Source organism: Chrysemys picta, chromosome 2 (genome assembly GCF_011386835.1).
Source record: "Chrysemys picta bellii isolate R12L10 chromosome 2, ASM1138683v2, whole genome shotgun sequence".
NCBI classification, from domain to species: Eukaryota; Metazoa; Chordata; order Testudines; family Emydidae; genus Chrysemys; species Chrysemys picta.
This window is the reverse complement of record NC_088792.1, coordinates 164,445,850-164,467,701: the sequence shown is the minus strand read 5'-3', so window position 1 is coordinate 164,467,701 and position 21,852 is coordinate 164,445,850. Positions and strand designations below refer to the sequence as shown.

General features: G+C 58.9%; 1 protein-coding gene across 16 annotated transcripts in view; it reads left to right on the top strand.

Annotated features, from left to right (window-relative positions):
• ANK1 (ankyrin 1) overlaps nt 1-21,852 on the top strand; it is a 74,217-nt gene that overhangs the window by 22,528 nt on the left and 29,837 nt on the right. For 12 of the 16 annotated variants that reach the window (XR_010598681.1, XR_010598680.1, XR_010598679.1 and 9 more), the window contains exons 3-17: nt 2,496-2,594; nt 9,440-9,538; nt 10,466-10,564; nt 10,682-10,867; nt 11,177-11,275; nt 13,953-14,051; nt 14,396-14,494; nt 15,097-15,294; nt 16,098-16,196; nt 17,623-17,721; nt 17,957-18,055; nt 18,703-18,900; nt 19,126-19,224; nt 19,301-19,399; nt 20,544-20,741. Coding sequence is in view for 13 of the 16 variants with exons in the window: in XM_065584783.1 (XP_065440855.1) it covers nt 2,496-2,594; nt 9,440-9,538; nt 10,466-10,564; nt 10,682-10,867; nt 11,177-11,275; nt 13,953-14,051; nt 14,396-14,494; nt 15,097-15,294; nt 16,098-16,196; nt 17,623-17,721; nt 17,957-18,055; nt 18,703-18,900; nt 19,126-19,224; nt 19,301-19,399; nt 20,544-20,741 (1,869 nt within the window). In the remaining 3 variants the exon portion in view is untranslated. Of the gene's footprint in view, nt 1-2,495; nt 2,595-5,206; nt 5,362-9,439; nt 9,539-10,465; nt 10,565-10,681; nt 10,868-11,176; nt 12,050-13,952; nt 14,052-14,395; nt 14,495-15,096; nt 15,295-16,097; nt 16,197-17,622; nt 17,722-17,956; nt 18,056-18,702; nt 18,901-19,125; nt 19,225-19,300; nt 19,400-20,543; nt 20,742-21,852 lie in introns of those variants that run through there. The other 4 variants (XM_065584781.1, XM_065584778.1, XM_065584777.1 and 1 more) reach the window with 4 other exon arrangements.

The following is a 21,852-nucleotide window of genomic DNA, read 5'->3' as shown; positions in this document are numbered from 1 at the left end:
GGGGTGGGGGGTTAAGGGGTGCACGGGAACCACAAGGCAAGGTTAAATATAAATAAATAGAGATATCCCATCTCCTAGAACTGGAAGGGACCTTGAAAGGTCATCATGTCCAGCCCCCTGCCTTCACTAGCAGGACCAAGTACTGATTTTGCCCCAGATCCCTAAGTGGCCCCCTCAAGGATTGAACTCACAACCCTGGGTTTAGCAGGCCAATGCTCAAACCACTGAGCTATCCCTCCCCTGCTAGGTTGGCTAGGAATGGTTCTCAGCTGAGTGAAGGGCAGAACAAACAGTATCAAAGGGGAAGGGGAATGAGCTGTACATCGTGTCGGGCGCTGTAGGGTAACAGAGACGTGTGAAAGTCATTTGCCATTGGACACAGGCCTCTGCAACTGGTTCTTCTGCTGATGGAAAAAAATGACCTAATATTTGCAGCTAATGTTTTGTATGGTAACTTCAGTGAAAAATGTTCCCCTGGGGCATTTCCTCTGATACCTGGCGGGTTTTGTGTGCCTGTGTCTGGAGCCAAGGTTAGCGACAGCTGCTGCTTCTGATATGATCAGTGGCCCAGACAGAGCTCCAAGCTACATTTTAAGTTTTTATTTCAATGTTGGTGAATGTTAGGGCTTCTGCAGACTTGTCCCTCCCGGCTGGTCCAGTGCAGTTCAGTCCTAACCTGCAGCCCCTGCTAGCCGAGCTCTGGGCGTGTGCACACCCACCTTCGCCCTGCCAAGGTACCGTAATGCTGACCTGCAGCACCTAGTGCTGGGCCCTCTTCAGCAGGGACAGTAAGTCATTCCCAGTTGTGCGCTGTGGGGGTTGAGCTGAGCCCATCGTATTAATGTCATTGTGCCAGGGTGGGGATTTTCCAGGACCTCCAAAGTGAGCAGATGAGCCCCGGGGCCCTGCATGGGCAGGGAGAGCTGCATTGATGTAGTGTCGTTATCTTTCTCATGGAGCTGCTCATGGCTCCCGGAGTTCATTGAGCCCAATCCATAGCACATGCCCCTCACGGTGCCACGGCTCCCAAGTAAGCTCCAGCACCAAGTACTACGTCAGCCTTCATCCTCCAGTGCAAGGTGCTCCTGCAGGGAGAAGACTGCATCAGCAGCTGCTGTGCAGCGTCTCGGCGTCGGGCTCTGACAGCAGGGCAAACACTCCCGCTGCTTCCCCTGCTGCAGCGCCTGCCTTGTAAAGACATCCTCTGGGAAGGGGCTCTGGGCAGGACTCCCCAGGGGTAGGGAGGGCTGCTCCCAGCTGAGGCTTTGGAGCCCACAGCTCTGGGTCCAATGTACTGGGAGTGAGCCGGGGTTTGTACTGTGCCTAGCCCGAGGGTTCCTGGTCTCTGAGCGGGGCCCCTAGTGCTGCTGCCATGCCGATACTAAGAGCGAATGCCTGGAGGAGTGGAGCATTGTGCTGGCAAAGGGAAAACAGTTGGGACACTTGTGTTCACCTGCAGCAGCCAGTGGCATCCCAGACACCAGGGGCCGGGGGGACCTGAGCTGGGGGCGCCCTGCCAGTGCAGGGCCCACCACACATACTGATTGCAGCACCCTCTGAAGGGGGAGGGGTGGGCACATGGGGGTGGCATCTGCTCAGAGGCAGCCTCAACGCAGGAGCTTCTTGCTGCAGCAAGAGCCATTGGGCAGGCCCGAGGGCGCTGGCATTGTCTAAGGCAGCAGGAACCGGTGTGAGAGCACAGTTGGGCCCAATCAGCGTCTGGGCTCAAAGCGACCTGGGCAGAGATTTGGGCCCTGACAGGCAGCAGGGTGTGTGTGAGTAGAGCAGGCAGCGGTCAGAGCAGCACCACAAGGCGTTTGTCCCAGCTGGGGCGGTGGGTGTTGCTGGGAGTCCTGGTGTTGGCATGGCTGGTGGGAGTTTGTGCTAAACCTAGTAGCCCGCTGTGCAGAGCGTTGGCACAGGGGCATTGCTGGAGGAACGATGCTGGGGGTGGTGATGCTGCTGCCAGATGCTGGTAGGTTTGTCTGGCACAGGACCACTGTGGGTGGGCAGATGGCAGGCACCAAAACACCAGGTGCCAGTGGATTCTCCTCGCTCCATCTGGATGCTGATGTGAGCTGATCTCCTGAGGCAGCAGCTCCTCACCGGGGTTTATAGCTCTGGGATTCTGATGTCCCTGCTTCAAGAGGAGCAATTCGCAAGGAGAGCAAACTGGCTGGGCACCAGGAACTGCTGAATCGTAGTCCCAGCTCTGAGGCCTTGAGCAAGTTACACCTGCCTCTGATTCCCCGTCTGTATGGTGGGGCAGCATGATAGATCTGCACTGGGTCTAGGGTAGCTGGTATCAAAAGGCTCAACGTTGTTAGCAGCTGGTGGCCCAGGGCTTCGCTCTGCTCCATGCAGCCTCGTGGGCTTTGTGTTTGCAGCCCCGGCTCCCTGGGCTCCATGGCAGCAGGGTTCCCCTCTGCTGCCCCCAGCTTCCATGAGTGCGTTCCCCAACCTGGCTAACCAGCCCGCCTCTCTGCTCATTCCAGAACGGGCTGAATGCCCTGCATCTGGCCTCCAAGGAAGGCCACGTGAAGATGGTGGCTGAGCTGCTGCACAAGGAAATCGTTTTAGAAACGACAACCAAGGTAAGGGCTGGCACGGGCGGGTAATGGGGGCTCAGCACATCCTTTGCCCACATTGTACCCGGGGGAGGCTGGGCTTGTAGCAATGGCACTGGGCTGACACTTGGGAGACGTGGGTTCTGTTTCTGTCTCTGCCACAGCTTCTCTCTGCAGCCTTGGGCAGGTTCCTTCCCCTCTCTGCTCTATAAACTGGGGCAGGGGATACTGACCTGCCTCCTGGGGTGCAGGGGCCTTTGTCCATGTTGTGTGTGAAGCACTGCGGGACTCCAGTTGGATGACAGGGATAGAGGAATCATAGAAGATTAGGGTTGGAAGTGACCTCAGGAGGTCATCTAGTCCAACCCCCTGCTCAAAGCAGGACCAATTCCCAATTAAATCATCCCAGCCAGGGCTTTGTCAAGCCAGGCCTTAAAAACCTCTAAGGAAGGAGATTCCACCACCTCCCTAGGTAACCCATTCCAGTGCTTCAGCACCCTCCTAGTGAAAAAGTTTTTCCTACTATCCAACCTAGACCTCCCCACTGCAACTTGAGACCATTGCTCCTTGTTCTGTCATCTGCCACCACTGAGAACAGCTGAGCTCCATCCTCTTTGGAACCCTCCTTCAGGTAGTTGAAGTCTGCTATCAAATCCCCCCTCACTCTTCTCTTCTGCAGACTAAACAAGCCCAGTTCCCTCAGCCTCTCCTCATAAGCCACGTCCCCCAGTCCCACAATAATTTTCATAGATTCATAGATTCATAGATTATAGGACTGGAAGGGACCTCGAGAGGTCATCGAGTCCAGTCCCCTGCCCGCATGGCAGGACCAAATACTGTCTAGACCATCCCTGATAGACATTTATCTAACCTACTCTTAAATATCTCCAGAGACGGAGATTCCACAACCTCCCTAGGCAATTTGTTCCAGTGTTTAACCACCCTGACAGTTAGGAACTTTTTCCTAATGTCCAACCTAGACCTCCCTTGCTGCAGTTTAAACCCATTGTTTCTGGTTCTATCCTTAGAGGCTAAGGTGAACAAGTTCTCTCCCTCCTCCTTATGACACCCTTTTAGATACCTGTAAACTGCTATCATGTCCCCTCTCAGTTTTCTCTTTTCCAAACTAAACAAACCCAATTCTTTCAGCCTTCCTTCATAGGTCATGTTCTCAAGACCTTTAATCATTCTTGTTGCTCTTCTTTGGACCCTTTCCAATTTCTCCACATCTTTTTTAAAATGCGGCGCCCAGAACTGGACACAATACTCCAGCTGAGGCCTAACCAGAGCAGAGTAGAGCGGAAGAATGACTTCTCGTGTCTTGCTCACAACACACCTGTTAATACATCCCAGAATCATGTTTGCTTTTTTTGCAACAGCATCACACTGTTGACTCATATTTAGCTTGTGGTCCACTATAACCCCTAGATCCCTTTCTGCCGTACTCCTACCTAGACAGTCTTTTCCCATTCTGTATGTGTGAAATTGATTTTTCCTTCCTAAGTGGAGCACTTTGCATTTGTCTTTGTTAAACTTCATCCTGTTTAACTCAGACCATTTCTCCAATTTGTCCAGATCATTTTGAATTATGACCCTGTCCTCCAAAGTAGTTGCAATCCCTCCCAGTTTGGTATCATCCGCAAACTTAATAAGCGTACTTTCTATGCCAATATCTAAGTCGTTGATGAAGATATTGAACAGAGCCGGTCCCAAAACAGACCCCTGCGGTACCCCACTTGTTACGCCTTTCCAGCAGGATTGGGAACCATTAATAACAACTCTCTGAGTACGGTTATCCAGCCAGTTATGCACCCACCTTATAGTAGCCCCATCTAAATTGTATTTGCCTAGTTTATCGATAAGAATATCATGCGAGACCGTATCAAATTTTCATTGCCTTCTGCTGGACTCTCTCCAATTTGTCCACATCCTTTCTGTAAAGGGGGGCCCAAAACTGGACACAATATTCCAGATTTGCCTCACCAGTGCCAAATAGAGGGGAATAATCACTTCCCTCGATCTGCTGGCAATGCTCCTACTAAAGCAGCCCAATATGCCGTTAGCCTTCTTGGCGACAAGGGCACATTGTTGACTCATGTCCAGCTTCTCGTCCACTGTAATCCCAAGGTCCTTTTCTGCAGAACTGGCACTTAGCCAGTTGGTCCCCAGCCTGTAGCAGTGCATGGGATTCTTCCATCCTAAGTGCATGACTCTGCATTTGTCCTTGTTGAACCTCATCAGATTTCTTTTAGCCCAATCCTCCAATTTGTCTAGGTCACCCTGGACCCTATCCCTACCCTCCAGCGTATCTACCTCTCCCCCCGGTTTAGTGTCATCCACGAACTTGCTGAGGGTGCAATCCATCCCATCATCCAGATCATTAATGAAGATGTTGAATAAAACTGGCCCCAGGAAAGACCCCTGGGGCACTCTGCTTGATACCGGCTGCCAACTAGACATTGAGGGGTTAATCATTACCCGTTGAGCCCGACGATCTATCCAGCTTTCAGGCCACCTTATAGTCCATTCATCCAATCCATACTTTTTTAACTTGCTGGCAAGAATACTGTGGGAGACCGTATCAAAAGCTTTGCTAAAGTCAAGATATATCACGTCCACCACTTTCCCCATATCCACAGAGCCAGTTATCTCATCATAGAAGGCAATCAGGTTGGTCAGGCATGACTTGCCCTTGGTGAATCCATGTTGACTGTTTCTGATCACCTTCCTCTCCTCCAAGTGCTTCAAAATGGATTCCTTGAGGACCTGCTCCATGTTTTTTCCAGGGACTGAGGTGAGGCTGACTGGTCTGTAGTTCCCCAGATTCTCCTTCTTCCCTTTTTTAAAGATGGGCACTATATTTGCCTTTTTCCAATCATCCAGGACCTCCCCCGATCACCATGAGTTTTCAAAGATAATGGCCAATGGCTCTGCAATCACATCAGCCAACTCCCTCAGCACCCTCGGATGCATTAGATCCGGCCCCATGGACTTGTGCATGTCCAGCTTTTCTAAATAGTCCTTAACCTGTTCTTTCACCACTGCGGTCTGCTCACCTCCTCCCCATACTGTGTTGCTCAGGACAGCAGTGTGGGAGCTGACCTTGTCTGTGAAGACTGAGGCAAAAAAAGCATTGAGTATTTCAGATTTTTCCACATCATCTGTCACTAGGTTGCCTCCCCCATTCAGTAAGGGTCCCACACTTTTCCTGAACTACTTCTTGTTGCTAACATACCTGCAGAAATCCTTCTTGTTACCCTTCATATCCCTTGCTAACTCCAATTGTGCTTTGGCCTTCCTGATTACACCCCTGCATGCTTGAGCAATATTTTTATATTCCTCCGTAGGCATCTGTCCAAGTTTCCACTTCTTGTAAGCTTCCTTTTTGTGTTTAAGCTCCCCGAAGATTTCACTGTTAAGCCAAGCTGGTCGCCTGCCATATTTGTTATTCTTTCTGCACATCGGGATGGTTTGTTCCTGCAACCTCAATAAGGCTTCTTTAAAATACAGCCAGCTCTCCTGGACTTCTTTCCCTCATATTAGCCTCCCAGGAGATCCTGCCCATCTGTTCTCTGAAGGAGTCTAAGTCTGCTTTTCTGAAGTCCAGGGTCCGTATTCTGCTGCTCTCCTTTCTTCCTTGTGTCAGGATCCTGCACTCGACCATCTCATGGTCACCGCTGCCCAGGTTGCCACCCACTTCTACTTCCCCTACCAAGTCCTACCGAGGGCATGGGGAGGACAGCCTTCCGGCAACTCCTACTCGCTACCAGGTCTCTGCTACCTCCTCTTCCCTTTCTCCCCCTGTCCTTTCCCTGCCTGTCTAGTTTCCATCCCTCGTTTACGAAGCGACTGGGCAATGGGTGTAATTGGCGGTGCCAGGCACTGCACCTTCTCACCCTGGGAGGATGCACAGCATGTAGGGACTGGCAAACCTGCTCAGGGGCCTGTTCCCCAGCTAGCTCTTTGGGCTCCTCGCCTGGCCCTGGAAGCCAAGAGCCGGGGTTCTGACCCCCAGCCCTGGCATCACAGCCCTGGTGTGAGCTGGCTGGGAAATGGGGCTGAGGACTAACGTGGTGTCACTTGCACCAATTGACATTCCATGGGAGTGCAAACGTGTGTGCCCTGGACTGGTGAATCACTACCATTGCACACCTGCTGAGAGCCCAGCCAGCCTAGCTTACACACTGCCATTCACACCAGTTTTCTGAGCAGGGTTAGGGCCCTGCAGCCCTCAGCACATAGACACCATCCGAGGCTCCCCGCAGACATCGGCGGCTGCTAGTCACACGTGCCTAGTGCTTGCAGAGCTGGGCCCAGCACAATGGGCCCCTATCCTGATTGGGGCTGCTGGAGGCTCCCTCCTGTATTAGTCAGTAACAGTCACACTCTGCGCACGGCCCAGCTGCCCTGGGCCCCACGTGTCCCTCTCTTTTGCCCTGTCCCAGTGCCATTGCCCTTGCTGCAGTGATCCTGGAGCAAGGGAGGTGCAGCTGTTCCCATGCGATTGGTTCAGATGTGCCCAGGTGCACTGCTACTCTTAACAGCAGGAGGACTGTGATCAGATCTCACACACCCCCTCCTCCCAGCAGAGCAGCTGGTGCCGTGAGCACAGGGACAGTCAGTCCCACATTCTCTAGGGAGTGCAGGGCTAGACTTTGACTAAAGCCCATCCTTACCCTGTGCCTCTCCTGCCTCTTGGCCTGGAGGACAGGGTGGGATTCATGGCTTTGAGTGTCTCCAGTTCAGCTAAAGGGACCCCTCTCCTGGAGGGAATGGGTTACAAAGGGCATCAGGCTGTGCTCTGTCACGGAGCAGGGGAAGCAGCACTCGTCTACAGAAACAGCCGGGGATAAGACCACTGAGGATGTGCCCTGAGCTTCGCCGATCAAGCCCATTGAGACATCCCTGGGTTAGTAGGTCCAAAGGTGGAAATTGAAGAAATCCAGGCCCGGGCTCAGAGCCTGCCAGGGGAGCACAGGGGGAGAGCCCACTCCAGTGAGGGGGCTTTCCAATGCTGGGAAAGAGGAGACCACTTCACTGCGCATCCAGGAGAAGGGCAGCAGCAGATACCTAACCTGTGAGAGCGCCTCCTGTCCCAGGTCCAGCAGAACCGCACAGGCCCTTCCTCCCAGCCCTGGGCTGAGCTGCTCAGGCCCAGCCTGGGCCAGCCGCAGGTCTGTGGCTCTCTGAATAACGAGTCATTGTCACCTTGCTCACCCGAAAGTCACCACGGAGGACAGCAGCGCTCACTCGTGACAGGCGGGACAAAGGCTTTAGCGAGGCGAGCAGGCTGATGAACGAGCAACCTCCAGCACAGTCTGAAGTGAGCTGGGACTGTGAGGTTGCCTGGCTCTGTGTGCACCACATCACTCACTGCACAGTGTCCGTGGCGTCAGCGTTCTGCCCTGTCAGCCAGAGGCAAACGCTGCAGAGGCCTGTGTCTGCATCTCCCTGCCGGCGCGGTTCCAGCATTTCAGGGTTGGAAGGGCGCTGACATCCATGGCATGACATCCGCAAAGGGGATGCAGCGCGGCCTGGAGATGGATCGGCTCCTGCTCCCGCTCCCCCTGCTTGGGCTCTGGCAGTTGAGGCCCGTTGAGCCTGACTCAGGGTTTTCTGGCTGCGCTGACATTGATTTAATGTAGAGTACAAAATCATCCTCCTCCTTGTGCTGAAAAAAAGGATGTGGGCCAAGCATCCTGCGCGTGCTGCACGGAGCCGTCAGGCTGGCTCAGGAGTACCCGCTCCCGAGGGGGCCAGGCCCTGCTTTCCCCTCCCCGCCCCAGTGCTGGGGGCTGGGCCTTGCCTGCTGCAGTACTCGCTCCTAGCCATGACTGGCTCTGTCCGCTGACTTGGGGCCCTCTTGCCTTTCCTCTGTCACTAGTGGCCAGGCTGGTGGGCTGGCTCCAGTCTCTTGTTCTCTCTTGTTTATTGTCTCCTTTCCTCTGCCTCCTTCCCCTCCCTGCACCGCCTTCGTCCCTCCCGGCGCTGTCTGTTCCCTCCACACACACCTTTGCCTCTTTGCTTTTGTGTCCCACTCCCATGCTGTGGCCTTGCCTCCATGCGAGCCCTGTTTCCCCTGCCTGGCGAGGTGCCAGCTGGCCAGATTCAGCGGGGCCCCTCTCGCTGGCCCAGGGACTCAGGCAGACTGTGGCTCTGCAAAGCTGCTCAAAGAGCAGATGCAGTCAGGGCAACGGGAGCAGCTGGGGGGCACAGGGAGAACAGCCTGCCGGGTGAGTTAGCAGGGGGGCAGCCTTGGTCTCAGGCAAGCCCAGCTCAGCAAGGGGCACCTGGGATGGGCGTTCAGCAGCGCCCTGTCCCACACTGATCTTCTCAAGGAAGCAGGATGTCCACAGCCGCCTGCACACTGAATCCCTCCCAGTCGCCCCCTATGTGCCTCTCCAGCATGGAAACAGCCACCAGCCCATGTGGCCCCAGTGTGGCCTCCCGACTCCCAGGACCAGAGACACACAGACATACATGCTTCGTCCCTCTCCCTGGCACAGAATCCATGCCCATGGCTAGTGCACACAGCCCTCCTGTGTGCACGCTGGGTTTGCCCACCCTGGAGTGTTTGTTTGCAAATTAACTCTCTGTGCCCTCCTCCCCTCCCCTGGGACACGTGTGGAAATGCCGTGGCTCGTCTGCACATGGGGTTTGCACGTGTTGGTTAGGTGTCAACTAACGCATGTTGAATTACACGTTTCCCTGAGTCCAGACTTGGCCTGCGTGGCTAGTGTGCGCACTCCCCAGTAACTCGCAGCCGAGAATACCAGCTCCAAGCACACCTACCTGGCTTCCCCATGCACAGCCGCTCTCAGACCCTACCCTGTGTGCTGCACCCTGACTCGCCCTGTTCCTCTGTGTTTCAGAAGGGGAACACGGCCCTGCACATCGCAGCCCTGGCGGGACAGGAGGACGTGGTCCGGGAGCTGGTGAACTATGGGGCAAACGTCAATGCGCAGTCGCAGGTAAAGCATGCTCTCCAGGTGTTAAACAGCCCCCAGGCAGGTGCGCTGGTCCAGGCTTGGCCCCTGACAGTGCTGGCAGCCATGCCCTAGAGCCCACCTGCTGCCCAGCCCTGCAGTGCTGATGGCCACTCCTGGGCTGGCTTTTCTCTGCCCGTTTTCCCTTGAACCATTGGCAAGCCTTGTGCCTGAGCAGACATGGCACCTCTGACCGGCCGGGGAGGGTTAGAAATGTCATGGCAGGAGGACAGGGCCACGCTACCAGTGCTGGCCTGCAGCTGCTGCTCCCCTGGAAGGTCAGTAAGAGCTGGAGAGAGAGAGAGAGAGAGAGAGAGACACATCCAGGGCCAGGTTTCCGAGGGCTCAGCCCCCAGCGTACTCCCAGCATGCTGAGCGCAGCTCGAACTCGGCCCCTAGTGAGTAGGGGTGGGGATGGGGAAAGCATGTTACCACACTTCACGCACAGAGCCACCCAGGAACTGGGTATGTGACAGGGAGATGGCATTGATTTGATCGCCTCCCTGTCACTGGTCCCCTGTCTGGCGAGGCGCATAGCTTGGCTGTGTCTGCGAGGTGCCCGGCACAATAGGGCCCTGTCTGGAGCTGCTGGGTGCTGCTGAGGTGTGGATATTCACTAGCACTAGCGAGTAGAGACGCTTTCCCATCTTGTACGGACCAAGCACTTGACCCTTTGTTCTCCTCAGAGATCCTATGGCACTTTCTGAAGACTAGGGGTGTTACCCTGGCAGGTTTCCTGGGCCAGTCCCAGCATCCATTCTGTCCCGCAAATGCCATTGGGGTTTCACTCCTCCTCCCACCCCTGCTGTGTTTCACCATGTGAGGTGGGGTGGCTGCAGGCTTGCAGGGAGCTCTGGGTCCTACAGGGTGAGGAGCAGTCCGTGACGGTCATGCATGGCTCTGTGTTTGCAGAAAGGCTTCACGCCCCTCTACATGGCAGCGCAGGAAAATCACCTGGAAGTTGTCAAATTCCTGCTGGAAAGCGGCGCCAACCAAAATGTAGCCACAGAGGTGAGACCCTGCAGGGGCTGGTGCCCAGAGCCCGTGGTCAGTGCTGCTGTCGGGCTATTGTGTCCTGCACTGGCTCCCCCTTACTCTGCATCTCACCTCCCTCTCTGTCTCCGACAGGACGGCTTCACGCCACTGGCCGTCGCTCTGCAGCAGGGGCATGAGAATGTGGTCGCCCACCTCATCAACTATGGGACGAAGGGGAAGGTCCGTCTGCCTGCCCTGCACATCGCTGCCCGCAACGATGACACCAGAACGGCTGCGGTGCTCCTGCAGAATGACCCCAATGCCGATGTCCTCTCCAAGGTACCACGGGCTCCCCTGAGAGGGCTGGTGTCAGCCGGCACTCCCACCGGAAGCCATGCTGCAGTGGCTGCCCAGAGCCTGGCACTCCCGCCCTGCTCCCTTCTCCCCACTGAAGGGTTTGCAAGCCCCATTTCCTCCCAGGCCCTGCGGCTCCAGGCCGGCTCAGAGCGCACTGCAGAGCATGCTGGGGCAGGGAATCGGGAGCTGGCCCAGGTCCCTGGGACAGGGGGCTGCAGTCAGGGTCCGAGCCTGTCTGCAGTCAGTTGGTCTGTCTGTGGGGCTGCACTGACCCGCCCTTTCTCTCCCCAGACCGGATTTACCCCCCTGCACATCGCGGCTCACTATGAGAACCTCAACGTGGCCCAGCTCCTGCTGAACCGCGGTGCTAGCGTCAACTTCACCCCACAGGTGGGTCAGAGGCAGCCCAGCGCCGCACGCACTCGGCAGCGAGGGGCAGGGGCTCGGGAACGTCTCGCTATGCTGTCGGAATGGCACGATCCGCCTGGAGTCTGCCCGGCTGCTCTGGGGTGTGCGGAGAGCAGAGATCCTGTGGGCGGGGCAGACGGCTACCTCGCCAGGGGCTCCTAATGGCAGTCAGCAATTACTACCCCTGCCCACATGGAGCCCGTCCCCTCCCGCCTGTCCCAGCCGCCTTCGCCCAGCTGGGGACCTCCAGCCTCTCTCGGCTCTGCTGGCAGCTGCCCCCTCGCAGCCCCGCTTGCATGCGGCACACGAACGACCCGTGTCCTCACGACAAGCATGTGGCCTGGGGGAGCGGAGCAGGAGCTGATCCACACCCTGCTGCCTGGGGCCCAGCGGGGACTTGCTGAACTCCCCACAGGTGGCAGAGTTAAGCACATGCTGTGTGACTGGAGAACTTTCCATCATACGTGCTCAGCAGCGGCTGGGTTGGGAGGCTTTTCTCTGCGTCAGGCCTGTGCTGCTGTCTGCCAGCTCTGGGGGGCAGTGGGTGCTGACTGCCCCCCACCTCCCCTAGCTCCATAGGGCAGTGGGCACTGACCTGCCCCGCACCTCCCCCTGCTCTGACTGCCTGTCACGGAGTGTGGGGGAGACAAGGCCCTGCACCCCCGGCTTCCTGCGATTCACCATGACTCTCAGCCAGCAAGTAAAGCAGAAGGTTTATTCAGACAACAGGAACACAGTCCAAGACAGGTCTTGCAGGTACAGACAACAGGACCCCCTCAGTTAGGTCCCTCTTGGGGGGGGGGGGGCAGGGAGGCCAGAGCCCCGTTGAGAGGCCAGAGCTCCATCTGGGCTCCCCTCCATTTCCCCATTCAGCTCCAAACTGAAACTCCCTCCAGCCGTCTCACTCAGCCTCCCCCCAGCTCCTCCCCCAGCCTTTGTCCAGTTTCCCCAGGCAGAGGTGTCATCTGGCCTCCAACTCCCTTCCTGGGTTCTCATGTTATGTGCTCAGGTATCCTCCCTCAAGGAAAGTCTCCCATCCCCAATGCAGACCGTCCGAGCAAAACTCCCCTGCAGCCTTCTTTGACAATGTGGTTCTGGCGGAACCCAACTGAGAGTGCCAACTCAGGACAAATTGCTCAAACAGGGCAGTTACAGCCCAAGTCTGGTTTTTTTTCCACCTCTAAGGCAAACCAAACCAGCCAGACTAAGAGGACTTCGGTCTCACCCCACTGGCTAACCGCAAGTCTCACAAGCAATCTCCTTAGACACTCCAGTTTCCCAGTATTACCACTAGTGCCACTCGTTATGGGGACAAATGGTTATGAAAACCAATACCCAAGTAAAAGAAAAAGGTTCTCCTGATCCCAAAGGACCAAGCCCCAGACCCAGGTCAATATACAAATCAGATCTTACCCACAAATCACACTGTTGCCAATCCTTTAGAATCTAAAATCTAAAGGTTTAGTCATAAAAGGAAAAAGATAGAGATGAGAGTTAGAATTGGTTAAATGGAATCAATTACATACAGTAATGGCAAAGTTCTTGGTTCAGGCTTGCAGCAGCAATAGAATAAACTGCAGGTTCAAATCAAGTCTCTGGAATACATCCCCCGCTGGGACGGGTCCTCAGTCCTTTGTTCAAAGCTTCAGCTTGTAGCAAAGTTCCTCCAGAGGTATGAAGCAGGATTGAAGACAAGATGGAGATGAGGCATCAGCCTTATATAGTCTTTTCCAGGTGTAAGAACACCTCTTTGTTCTTACTGTGGATAATTACAGCAAAATGGAGCCTGGAGTCACATGGGCCAGTCTCTGCATACTTTGCTGGGTTACAAGGCGTATCTGCCTTCTCTCAATGGGTCCATTGTATAGCTGATGGTACTTAATGGGCCATCAAGCAGGGTAGGCAGAGCTAACACCAGTTTGTCTGGGATGTCACCCAGCAGCATAGCATAAGTTTGAAATACAGGTTTCAGAGTAGCAGCCGTGTTAGTCTGTATCCGCAAAAAGAACAGGAGTACTTGTGGCACCTTAGAGACTAACAAATTTATTAGAGCATAAGCTTTCGTGGACTACAGCCCACTTCTTCGGATGCATCCGATGAAGTGGGCTGTAGTCCACGAAAGCTTATGCTCTAATAAATTTGTTAGTCTCTAAGGTCCCACAAGTACTCCTGTTCTTTTTTTGAAATACAGACAGTATAGAGCCAATATGCATAACTTCAACTACAAAATTGATACACACATATAGACAGCATAATCATAACCAGTAAATATAGCCTTGTCTTAGACACCCCATTTGACCCCCTTTATACAAGATTTGGGTGCCACTACAGGACCTTGGTTGCAACAATGATCTATATGGTCCCAGATTATATCAATAACGTCACACCTTCCCAGTCAATACTCCCTGCTCAGTATTCAAAGAACACTCAAGAACATTCCCAGTTCATCACACTGCCCGCCCCCCGCAAGCTCCATGGGGCAGTGGACGGTGACTGTCCCCCCATCAGCTCCATGGGGCAGTGCATGCCAACCTGCCTCCCCCAGCTCCAAGAGGAATGGGCGCTGACTGTCCTCCCTCCAGCTCCGTGGGGCAGTGGGCTCTGACGGCCCGTGGGGTTCCCAGCTCGACGCTCTCTGATGCTGTTTCTTGGCCCCTAGAATGGGATTACTCCGCTGCATGTGGCCTCCCGCCGGGGCAACGTCATCATGGTGCGGCTGCTGCTGGACCGAGGGGCCCAGATAGAGACAAGGACCAAGGTGAGACTCACCGTGTCCCCAGCTTGTGTCCCCCCCACCCCCCCAGTGCGTGCATGGGCCCGAGACACACACCCCACCCCGCAGACCAGAGCCCTTGTGCGTCGGGAGCCACTGGCCACGTGCGTGCACTGTCCAGATGGGCTGGTGAGCGGGCGTTACACTGGGCCCTGGGGAGAGGGCAGCTTGACGGAGATATGTGGCTGGCTCCTGGAGCGTACAGGGAGCATCAGGCTGGGACAAGCCTCCCGTACCCTGTGCGCTTGATTTCACATCCCTGAGGTCCACAGAGTCTCTCGCCATCCCCCGCCCGCCCCGAGGTCCTGACCTCCCTCTCTGTTCTCTAGGACGAGCTGACTCCCCTGCACTGTGCAGCCAGGAATGGACACGTGCGAATCATGGAGATTCTGCTGGACCACGGGGCTCCCATCCAAGCAAAAACCAAGGTGCCTGGCCCTGGCCTCTGGGGCTCTGGGTGTTGCCTTGCCTTGGCTCTGCCTCGGAGCCTGGGCCTGCTCCCTGGGTGCTGGGGAAGCGAGGGCCCTGAGCGGCCCATGCTAGCTGGGCACTAATGGGCAGAGACCTGGGAAGGCCCCACGCGTTAGACAGAGGCTCCCTGAGCCGTAGTGCATGCATGGGCCTGCCCCGGCAGCCTGGAGTGGGCTCCTGGCGCTCCGTGGGTGGGGAAGAGCAGCTCTGATTTGATGCACAAGGCAGCGTGGGCGTCCCCAGCCCACATCGAGCAGTGCCCTCACTCGGCGCCCCGCCTGCTGCCTCCCGGGGCCAGGCCACGAACGTCCCCTGCAGTGGGCTCAAGCTTCTGAGAAAGATGCAGTCCCCATACCGCAGCCAGCCAGGCAGCAGTGCTGCAGCTTGTTCCCTGGCCCCAGCCCAGCCCCACGCATCCTCTGCCCCTGTGCGGGGCCCCCAGCTCCCCTCCCTGCCCTGGGTCTCTGGCAGGGGCCAGATTTGTGCCCCATTGGCCCAGGGGAAGCCCCTGTGTCCTGCCTGGCTCTTCCCTAATGCCCAGGCTGTTCCCTGCCCTCAGAACGGCCTGTCGCCCATTCACATGGCGGCTCAGGGAGACCACCTGGACTGCGTGCGGCTGCTGCTGCAGTACAACGCTGAGATCGACGACATCACGCTGGACCACCTCACGCCGCTGCACGTGGCTGCGCACTGCGGGCACCACCGCGTGGCCAAGATGCTGCTGGACAAGGGGGCCAAGCCAAATGCCCGAGCACTGGTGAGCAGCGGGGGCTGGGAAGGGGACCCAGTGGGAGGGCTGTGCATCGAGGGTCTGACTGGCTGTCACGGAGTCCCCGGGCGATGCTCTGGAACTGCTCCCTACGAAGTCAGGCAGGACTCTGGTGAAGTCTCCTCTCTGTGAGCAAACTGTCTTCAGGGCAAGCAGCTCACACGGCTTCCACCTTCCTGGGTCTGACCTTGGAGCATTCAGCATCCTTTGCCCCTCCATGCGCTTCCCACAGTGAGTCGCCCAGGCGGGGTCCTGGGGAAGCCAGAGGGTCCTGCACCCCCACTTTGCAGTCAGAGGTGACTCTCAGCCAGCCAGTAAGGTTTATTAGATGACAGGAACATGGTCTAAAACAGAGCTTGTAGGTACAGAGAATAGGACCCCTCTTCCGGGTCCATTTTGGGGGGCAGTGAGCCAGACACCCACGTCTGCACTCACTCCATATCCCCAGCCAGCCCCAAACTGACTCACCCTCCAGCCCCTCCTCCTCTGGACTTTGTCCCTTTCCTGGGCCAGGAGACACCTGATCTCTTTGTTCTCCAACACCTTCAGTTGGCATCTTGCAGGGGAGGGGCCCAGGCCATTAGTTGCCAGGAGACAGAGTGCCAGCCATTCTCTGTGCAGACAGTATCACAGGGGCCTTCTTGGGCTCTGCAACAATCACACACCCTGATCCCCCCACCTAGATATCTAAGAACTGCATAGGGGAAACTGAGGCACCCACACAGTATTCAGAGAAAACATTAAGAACATTCCCACTTCGTCACACCGGCCGCTTCCCTGTCTGTCCGTAGAACGGCTTTACGCCCCTGCACATCGCCTGCAAGAAGAACCACATCCGGGTGATGGAGCTGCTGCTGAAGACCGGTGCCTCCATCGATGCTGTCACGGAGGTACGCCGCCCTGCCCCAGCTGCGGAGACGCACATGCCTGAGCTGCCCTTCCTGTGTTCAGGGTGCTGCTGCTGGCAAGCCTGCATGCAGCAGGATGGGCCAGCCCGGGGGAGGCTGCGGTCCATGGGGTGGTGGCCCCAGTCCTGCCAGGTGCCTTGCTCTGGTGGCGCTGCCGTCTCTGATGTGGTGAGCAGAAAGGCCATGGCCGAGCAGCACCTTGGAGCAGTGCCTCAGGCTCACTGCTCATGGTGGGAGGGAGCAGGGAGCCCTCCTCTGCCAGCCTGGCCAGGGGGCCTGGGGAGCTGGGCTGGGTGGCGGCACCTCCTGGATCTGGGAGCCGGGACACAGTTCTCCCTCACCCGCGGCCTGTGATTTGGGCACCAGCATGAGACACCCCAGGACTTCGGGGCCTGAGGCCTGATGTTGGGGCACGTGGGAAACTCCCCGTCACTGAGCCAAGGTGATGACCCTGGAATCAGCAAGGCCATGGCTGCTGTTTGTGTCAGCAGGGCTTCCCCACGCTCCTTGCAGGGGCTGCTGGCGGCCTGGAGCAGAGCTGTGAGCAGGAGCTCAGACTCCCTCTGCCTGGGCTCTTCCCAAGCCCCAGATCCCCCCTCCAAGCCCAGCAGATACACACGGGAGATAAGTGGGCAGGGGGGGCGGGCGGCCTCCTCCCCCGAGCCCTTCCCTAGGGCTAGCCTGTCTCAGCTGGTACTGATGTCAGTGCTTGGGAAGCAGAGCCCACCTGGCAACAGGACCCTGGTCTGTCGGTGCCGGTGTCAGCCCCTGGAAGTGGGGGGTGGAGGAGGACTCTTGTCCCCCTTGTGCAGGCACCGCGCCAGCTGTGCTGACTCCTTGCCTGTCTCTCTTGTCCCCCGTACGCGGACACCGCGCTGGCTGTGCTGACTCTCTGCCTGTCTCTCTCATTCCCCGTACGCGGGCACTGCACCGGCATTGCTGACTTTCTGCCTGTCTCTCTCGTCCCCCGTGTGCGGGCACCGCGCTGGCTGTGCTGACTCTCTGCCTGTCTCTCTCATTCCCCGTACGCGGGCACCGCGCCGGCTGTGCTGACTCCCTGCCTGTCTCTCTCGTCCCCCGTGTGCGGGCACCGCGCTGACTGTGCTGACTCTGCCTGTCTCTCTCATTCCCCGTACGCGGGCACCGCGCTGGCTGTGCTGACTCTCTGCCTGTCTCTCTCGTCCCCCCCATGTGCGGGCACTGCGCTGGCTGTGCTGACTCTCTGCCTGTCTCTCTCGTCCCCCGTACGCGGGCACTGCGCCGGCTGTGCTGACTCTCTGCCTGTCTCTCTCGTTCCCCCCATGTGCGGGCACTGCGCCGGCTGTACTGACTCCCTGCCTGTCTCTCTCGTCCCCCGTACGCGGGCACCACGCCGGCTGTGCTGACTCCCTCCCTGTCTCTCTCACAGTCTGGCCTGACCCCTCTGCACGTGGCCGCTTTCATGGGGCACCTGTCCATCGTCAAGAGCTTGCTCCAGCGCGGCGCGTCCCCCAACGTCTCCAATGTGGTGAGTCCCATCAGGGCAAGAGGGTGTGTTGTGTGGGGTCCTGCCATCCCCATTTGGGTTTCCAAGCTGCAGAGGCTCCCAAGGGGTCTCCCTGGACCCTCCCTCGCATGTGTTCGGCCTGAGGCTCTCCGCGGGGTGAAGCCTGCATGCAGTGACTGACAGGCTGCACTGGGGCAGCTCCCCGGGGAGCACGGAGCCCCCGATTCACTCTCCTCTCCCTTGTCCCTGGATGCAGAAGGTGGAGACACCCCTGCACATGGCGGCCAGAGCCGGGCACACGGACGTGGCCAAGTACCTGCTGCAGAACAAAGCCAAAGTAAATGCCAAAGCCAAGGTATGTCTGGCGGGGAGGGGGCTCCGGCCAGCTGGGTCCCCTCTCTCCTTCCACCTGCCTGGGGCTGAGCTGGGCCGGGGGCTGTGCAATGGCGGGAAACGGTCTGTGGGTTCCCCTTGTGGTTCGGGACCTTCCTGAACCAGGAACTGCCATTCGCCATGGGGAGCTGCAAATATAGGCAGGTGCCTGTGGGGCAGGGCGCACTGAGGCCAGGCTCCCTGGGTAGGTTGGTGTCCCCAGTTCTATGGGTCTCCCCCTTTCCCTTAGGCCAGGCTGGGTGCTGGGGGCAATGGGTGCTGGTCTCTCTCCAGAGTGCCATGCAATGCCCCAGTGGCAGGTCTGAGCCCTGAGGGCTGTCACTCGGGGGGAGGGCTCCGGACTCTGACAGGGCACATCTGTCCCCAAGGCAGCTGTTCCTGGCCTGATGGAGACGCCCGCCGGGTGAGCAAGAGCTGCCCCGAGCATCACCCCACCTGTTGCCAAGGCACAGAGCTCAGTTGGGAAGAGGAGATCAGACCTGTGGCCTGTCTGGTCTGACTTGGGCCAGCCTCTGCCGAGAATGGGAGGATGGGCTCCCCTCCATGCCCCTGGCTGGGCTGGGAGAGGGCAGTGGGTCCCTCCCTAACCGCTGTCTGCTCCTCTCCCAGGACGACCAGACCCCGTTGCACTGCGCCGCACGCATTGGCCACACGAGCATGGTGAAGCTTCTGCTGGAGAACAACGCCAACCCCAACCTGGCCACCACAGCCGGGCACACCCCCCTGCACATCACTGCCCGGGAGGGGCATGTGGACACCGCCCTGGCACTGCTGGACAAGGAGGCCTCGCAGGCCTGCATGACTAAGGTAGGATGGTGCGGCCTGTGCTCACAGCCCAGGCAGGGGTCCCCGGGTGGTGCTGAGGCGGGGCTGGGTCAGGCTGCTGCTGGGGAAGCCTGGGCCACGTGTCTCCTTAGTGCCTTCCCGAGAGGAGAGAGAGGAGGGCTCCCTTGCGCCCCGGCTAATCTACACCCTGCATCTTGGGTCCCAACCCCGCTGCGCGTGGCCCTGACGCTCTGTCTTTCTCCTCAGAAAGGATTTACCCCTCTCCACGTTGCAGCCAAATACGGGAAGGTGGACGTGGCCAGGGTGCTGCTTGAGCATGATGCCCACCCCAATGCGGCAGGGAAGGTGAGTGCCGCTCAGCCACGGGAGCCAGCGAGCCGAGGGCCTGGGCTGCGACTGACCTGTCTGTGCTTCCCCCCAGAACGGCCTGACCCCGCTGCACGTGGCTGTCCACCACAATAACCTGGAGATCGTGAGGCTGCTGCTGCCCAAGGGGAGCTCCCCGCACTGCTCAGCCTGGGTAAGACACTGGTGGAGCTGGGATCAGCGGCCTTGGGCTGTGTGTGATTGGGAGAAGAACCCACGTGGTCCAGCCCTGTTGTGTGCAGGACTGGCCTCCTCCGGCTGCCCCTGGCCCTTCCACTGTGACTGGGCACGGAGCCACACCAGGGACCAGCAGGCCCACTTGGGAGCAAAGTGTGCTGAGCCAATTAACCCTGAACATGCCCTGTCCCTCTGCCAGCTCCGGGGCACCCTCCCCGCTTCCCCTTTCATCCACAGCCTGCCCAGCTCTCTGCCCCTCCTTCCCCTGCAGCCTGCCCGGCTCCCTGCTCTGCCACTCCCCCCAATGGCCGGAGCCCTTGACTGGCTCTGGGCTCCCGGGATGGGGGCTGGGAGCCGGCTGCGTGGGAGGATCACCTGCAGACAAGAGCCCCGTGCAGGCCGTCAGCGAGGGACGTGGCCTCCATGGCGAGCGCTGTTAGACGTGCTGCTGTCTGGCAGTTTGGGAAATTGCACGTGGCCTGTGCACGTTCCAGGGGAACCGCCAATGTTAGAAACCTCCATGCTGGCAGCCAGTGGGCCAGGTTCGCCCCTGCTCTGAACCACTGGCCAGGCCTGGACGGGGTCCCATACACCTGTCCAGCCACCTCGGAGACAGGGTCATTTCAGAAGCAGTATTCTCCGAATGTGCACGCAGCCTCCTGTGCCTGGCTCTCCCACTGCCTGGCCTGCACGCCAATACCCTCCCGGCCTGACGGCCCCGCTGACACCCTGACAAGAGGGGTGCTGCACTGGACGGGCTCCCGCTCCGTGCTCACACCTGGCACAGGACAGCGAGCACAGGACAGCGAGCGGGGGAGGTCCAGTCTGCACCCCGTCCCTGGGACACTGGCCAAAGGCTGAGCCAGAAGCAAGCAGGAGCAATAACTGCCAGTTCCTGGGGAGTCTCTGGCTGGCCCCGGTCAGTGTTGGAACAGGTGGTATCTCAGATCCATGCCCTGCTTTGAACTTCGGCTGCCTGGCTGAGAGACGCTGGCTCCGGCAGAGAGAGGGAAGCCTTGGGGCTCTGGATATGTGCTGTGGGAAGCAGTCCTGCCAGGAGCCCGGCCTGGGGGTGGACTGGCTGGGACCTAGCAGGGCTGTTTGCTCCTCTCTCCCTGCAGAACGGCTACACCCCCCTGCACATTGCGGCCAAGCAGAACCAGCTGGAGGTGGCCAGCAGCCTGCTGCAGTACGGGGCCTCTGCTAATGCTGAGTCCATGCAGGGCGTGATGCCTCTGCACCTCGCTGCCCAGGAGGGGCACGCAGACATGGCGGCGCTGCTCATCTCCAAACAGGCCAATGGGAACCTGGGCAACAAGGTGAGCAGAGACGCTGCCCCCTGCGGAGCCAGGGATATGGGCTCTTGCCTGGCAGGCTGGGAACAACCTGCTTCGCCAGCCTTTTCTGGCACACTGGGAGCCCTCCAGGGTGGGAAGGAGCCAAGGAGGCAGCAAGGGCTAGAGGCTGGAGTGCAGGGCCCCCACGTCCTGATCCCTGCACTGCCCTGCTGGCTCTGGGCAAGTCCTGCCACCTGGGTACGTTGGGTAGGGTTACCATATTTTGTGCCTCCAAATGAAGGACACTCCACGGGGCCCCGGCCCCGCCCACAGCCCCGCCCATGCCCCAACTCCACCCCCTCCCCAAAGTCTCCGCCCCCTCCCCTGCTTCCCGCGAACATTTGATTCGCGGGAAGCCTGAAGCAGGTAAGAGGGAGTGTGGGGGGAGGAGGCGCGGCCCAGGCTGGCCCCCCGGCGGCTCCAGCCTGGGTCGGCTCGGGCCCTGGGGTGCCGGCCCCGGCCGACCACCCCCGGCCCGCCCAGCACTGCCGGCCCCCGGCGGCCCGGCGCACCCCCCCCCGCTCCCAGCCCCGCGACCCCGGCCCCCGCGCGACCCCGGACCGGCCCCCGCGCGGCTCCCGGCCGACCCCGGACCGGCTTCCGGACCGGCCCCCCGGCTCCCGGCCCCGCGACCCCGGACCGGCCCCGCGGGCCCGGACCGGCTCCCGGCCCCGCGACCCCGGCTCCCCGCCCGGCCCCGCGCCCAGCCCGGCCCGGCACTGCGACCCCGGCTCCTGGCCCCCGGCCCGGCACTGCGCCCCTGGACCCCGGCCCGGCACCGCGCTCCCGGCCCGGCACCATGCCCCCGGCCCGGCCCCGCGACCCCGGCCCGGCCCCGCACCGGCCCCGGCCCCGCACCGCCGACCCCAGCCAAAGAGGCCCCGGCCGAGCCCTCCCTCCCTCCCGATTTTCCCGGACATGCCCGGCTTTTGGGGATTTCCCCCCGGATGGGGATTTGAGCCCCCAAAAGCTGGACATGTCCGGGAAAATCTGGACGTATGGTAACCCTAACGTTGGGGAGCCCCCTGAGGCAGGGGCAGTGGTTGTGCCCAGGGGGACCTGCATCGCTCCTGCACCAGGAGATCTTTAAAGA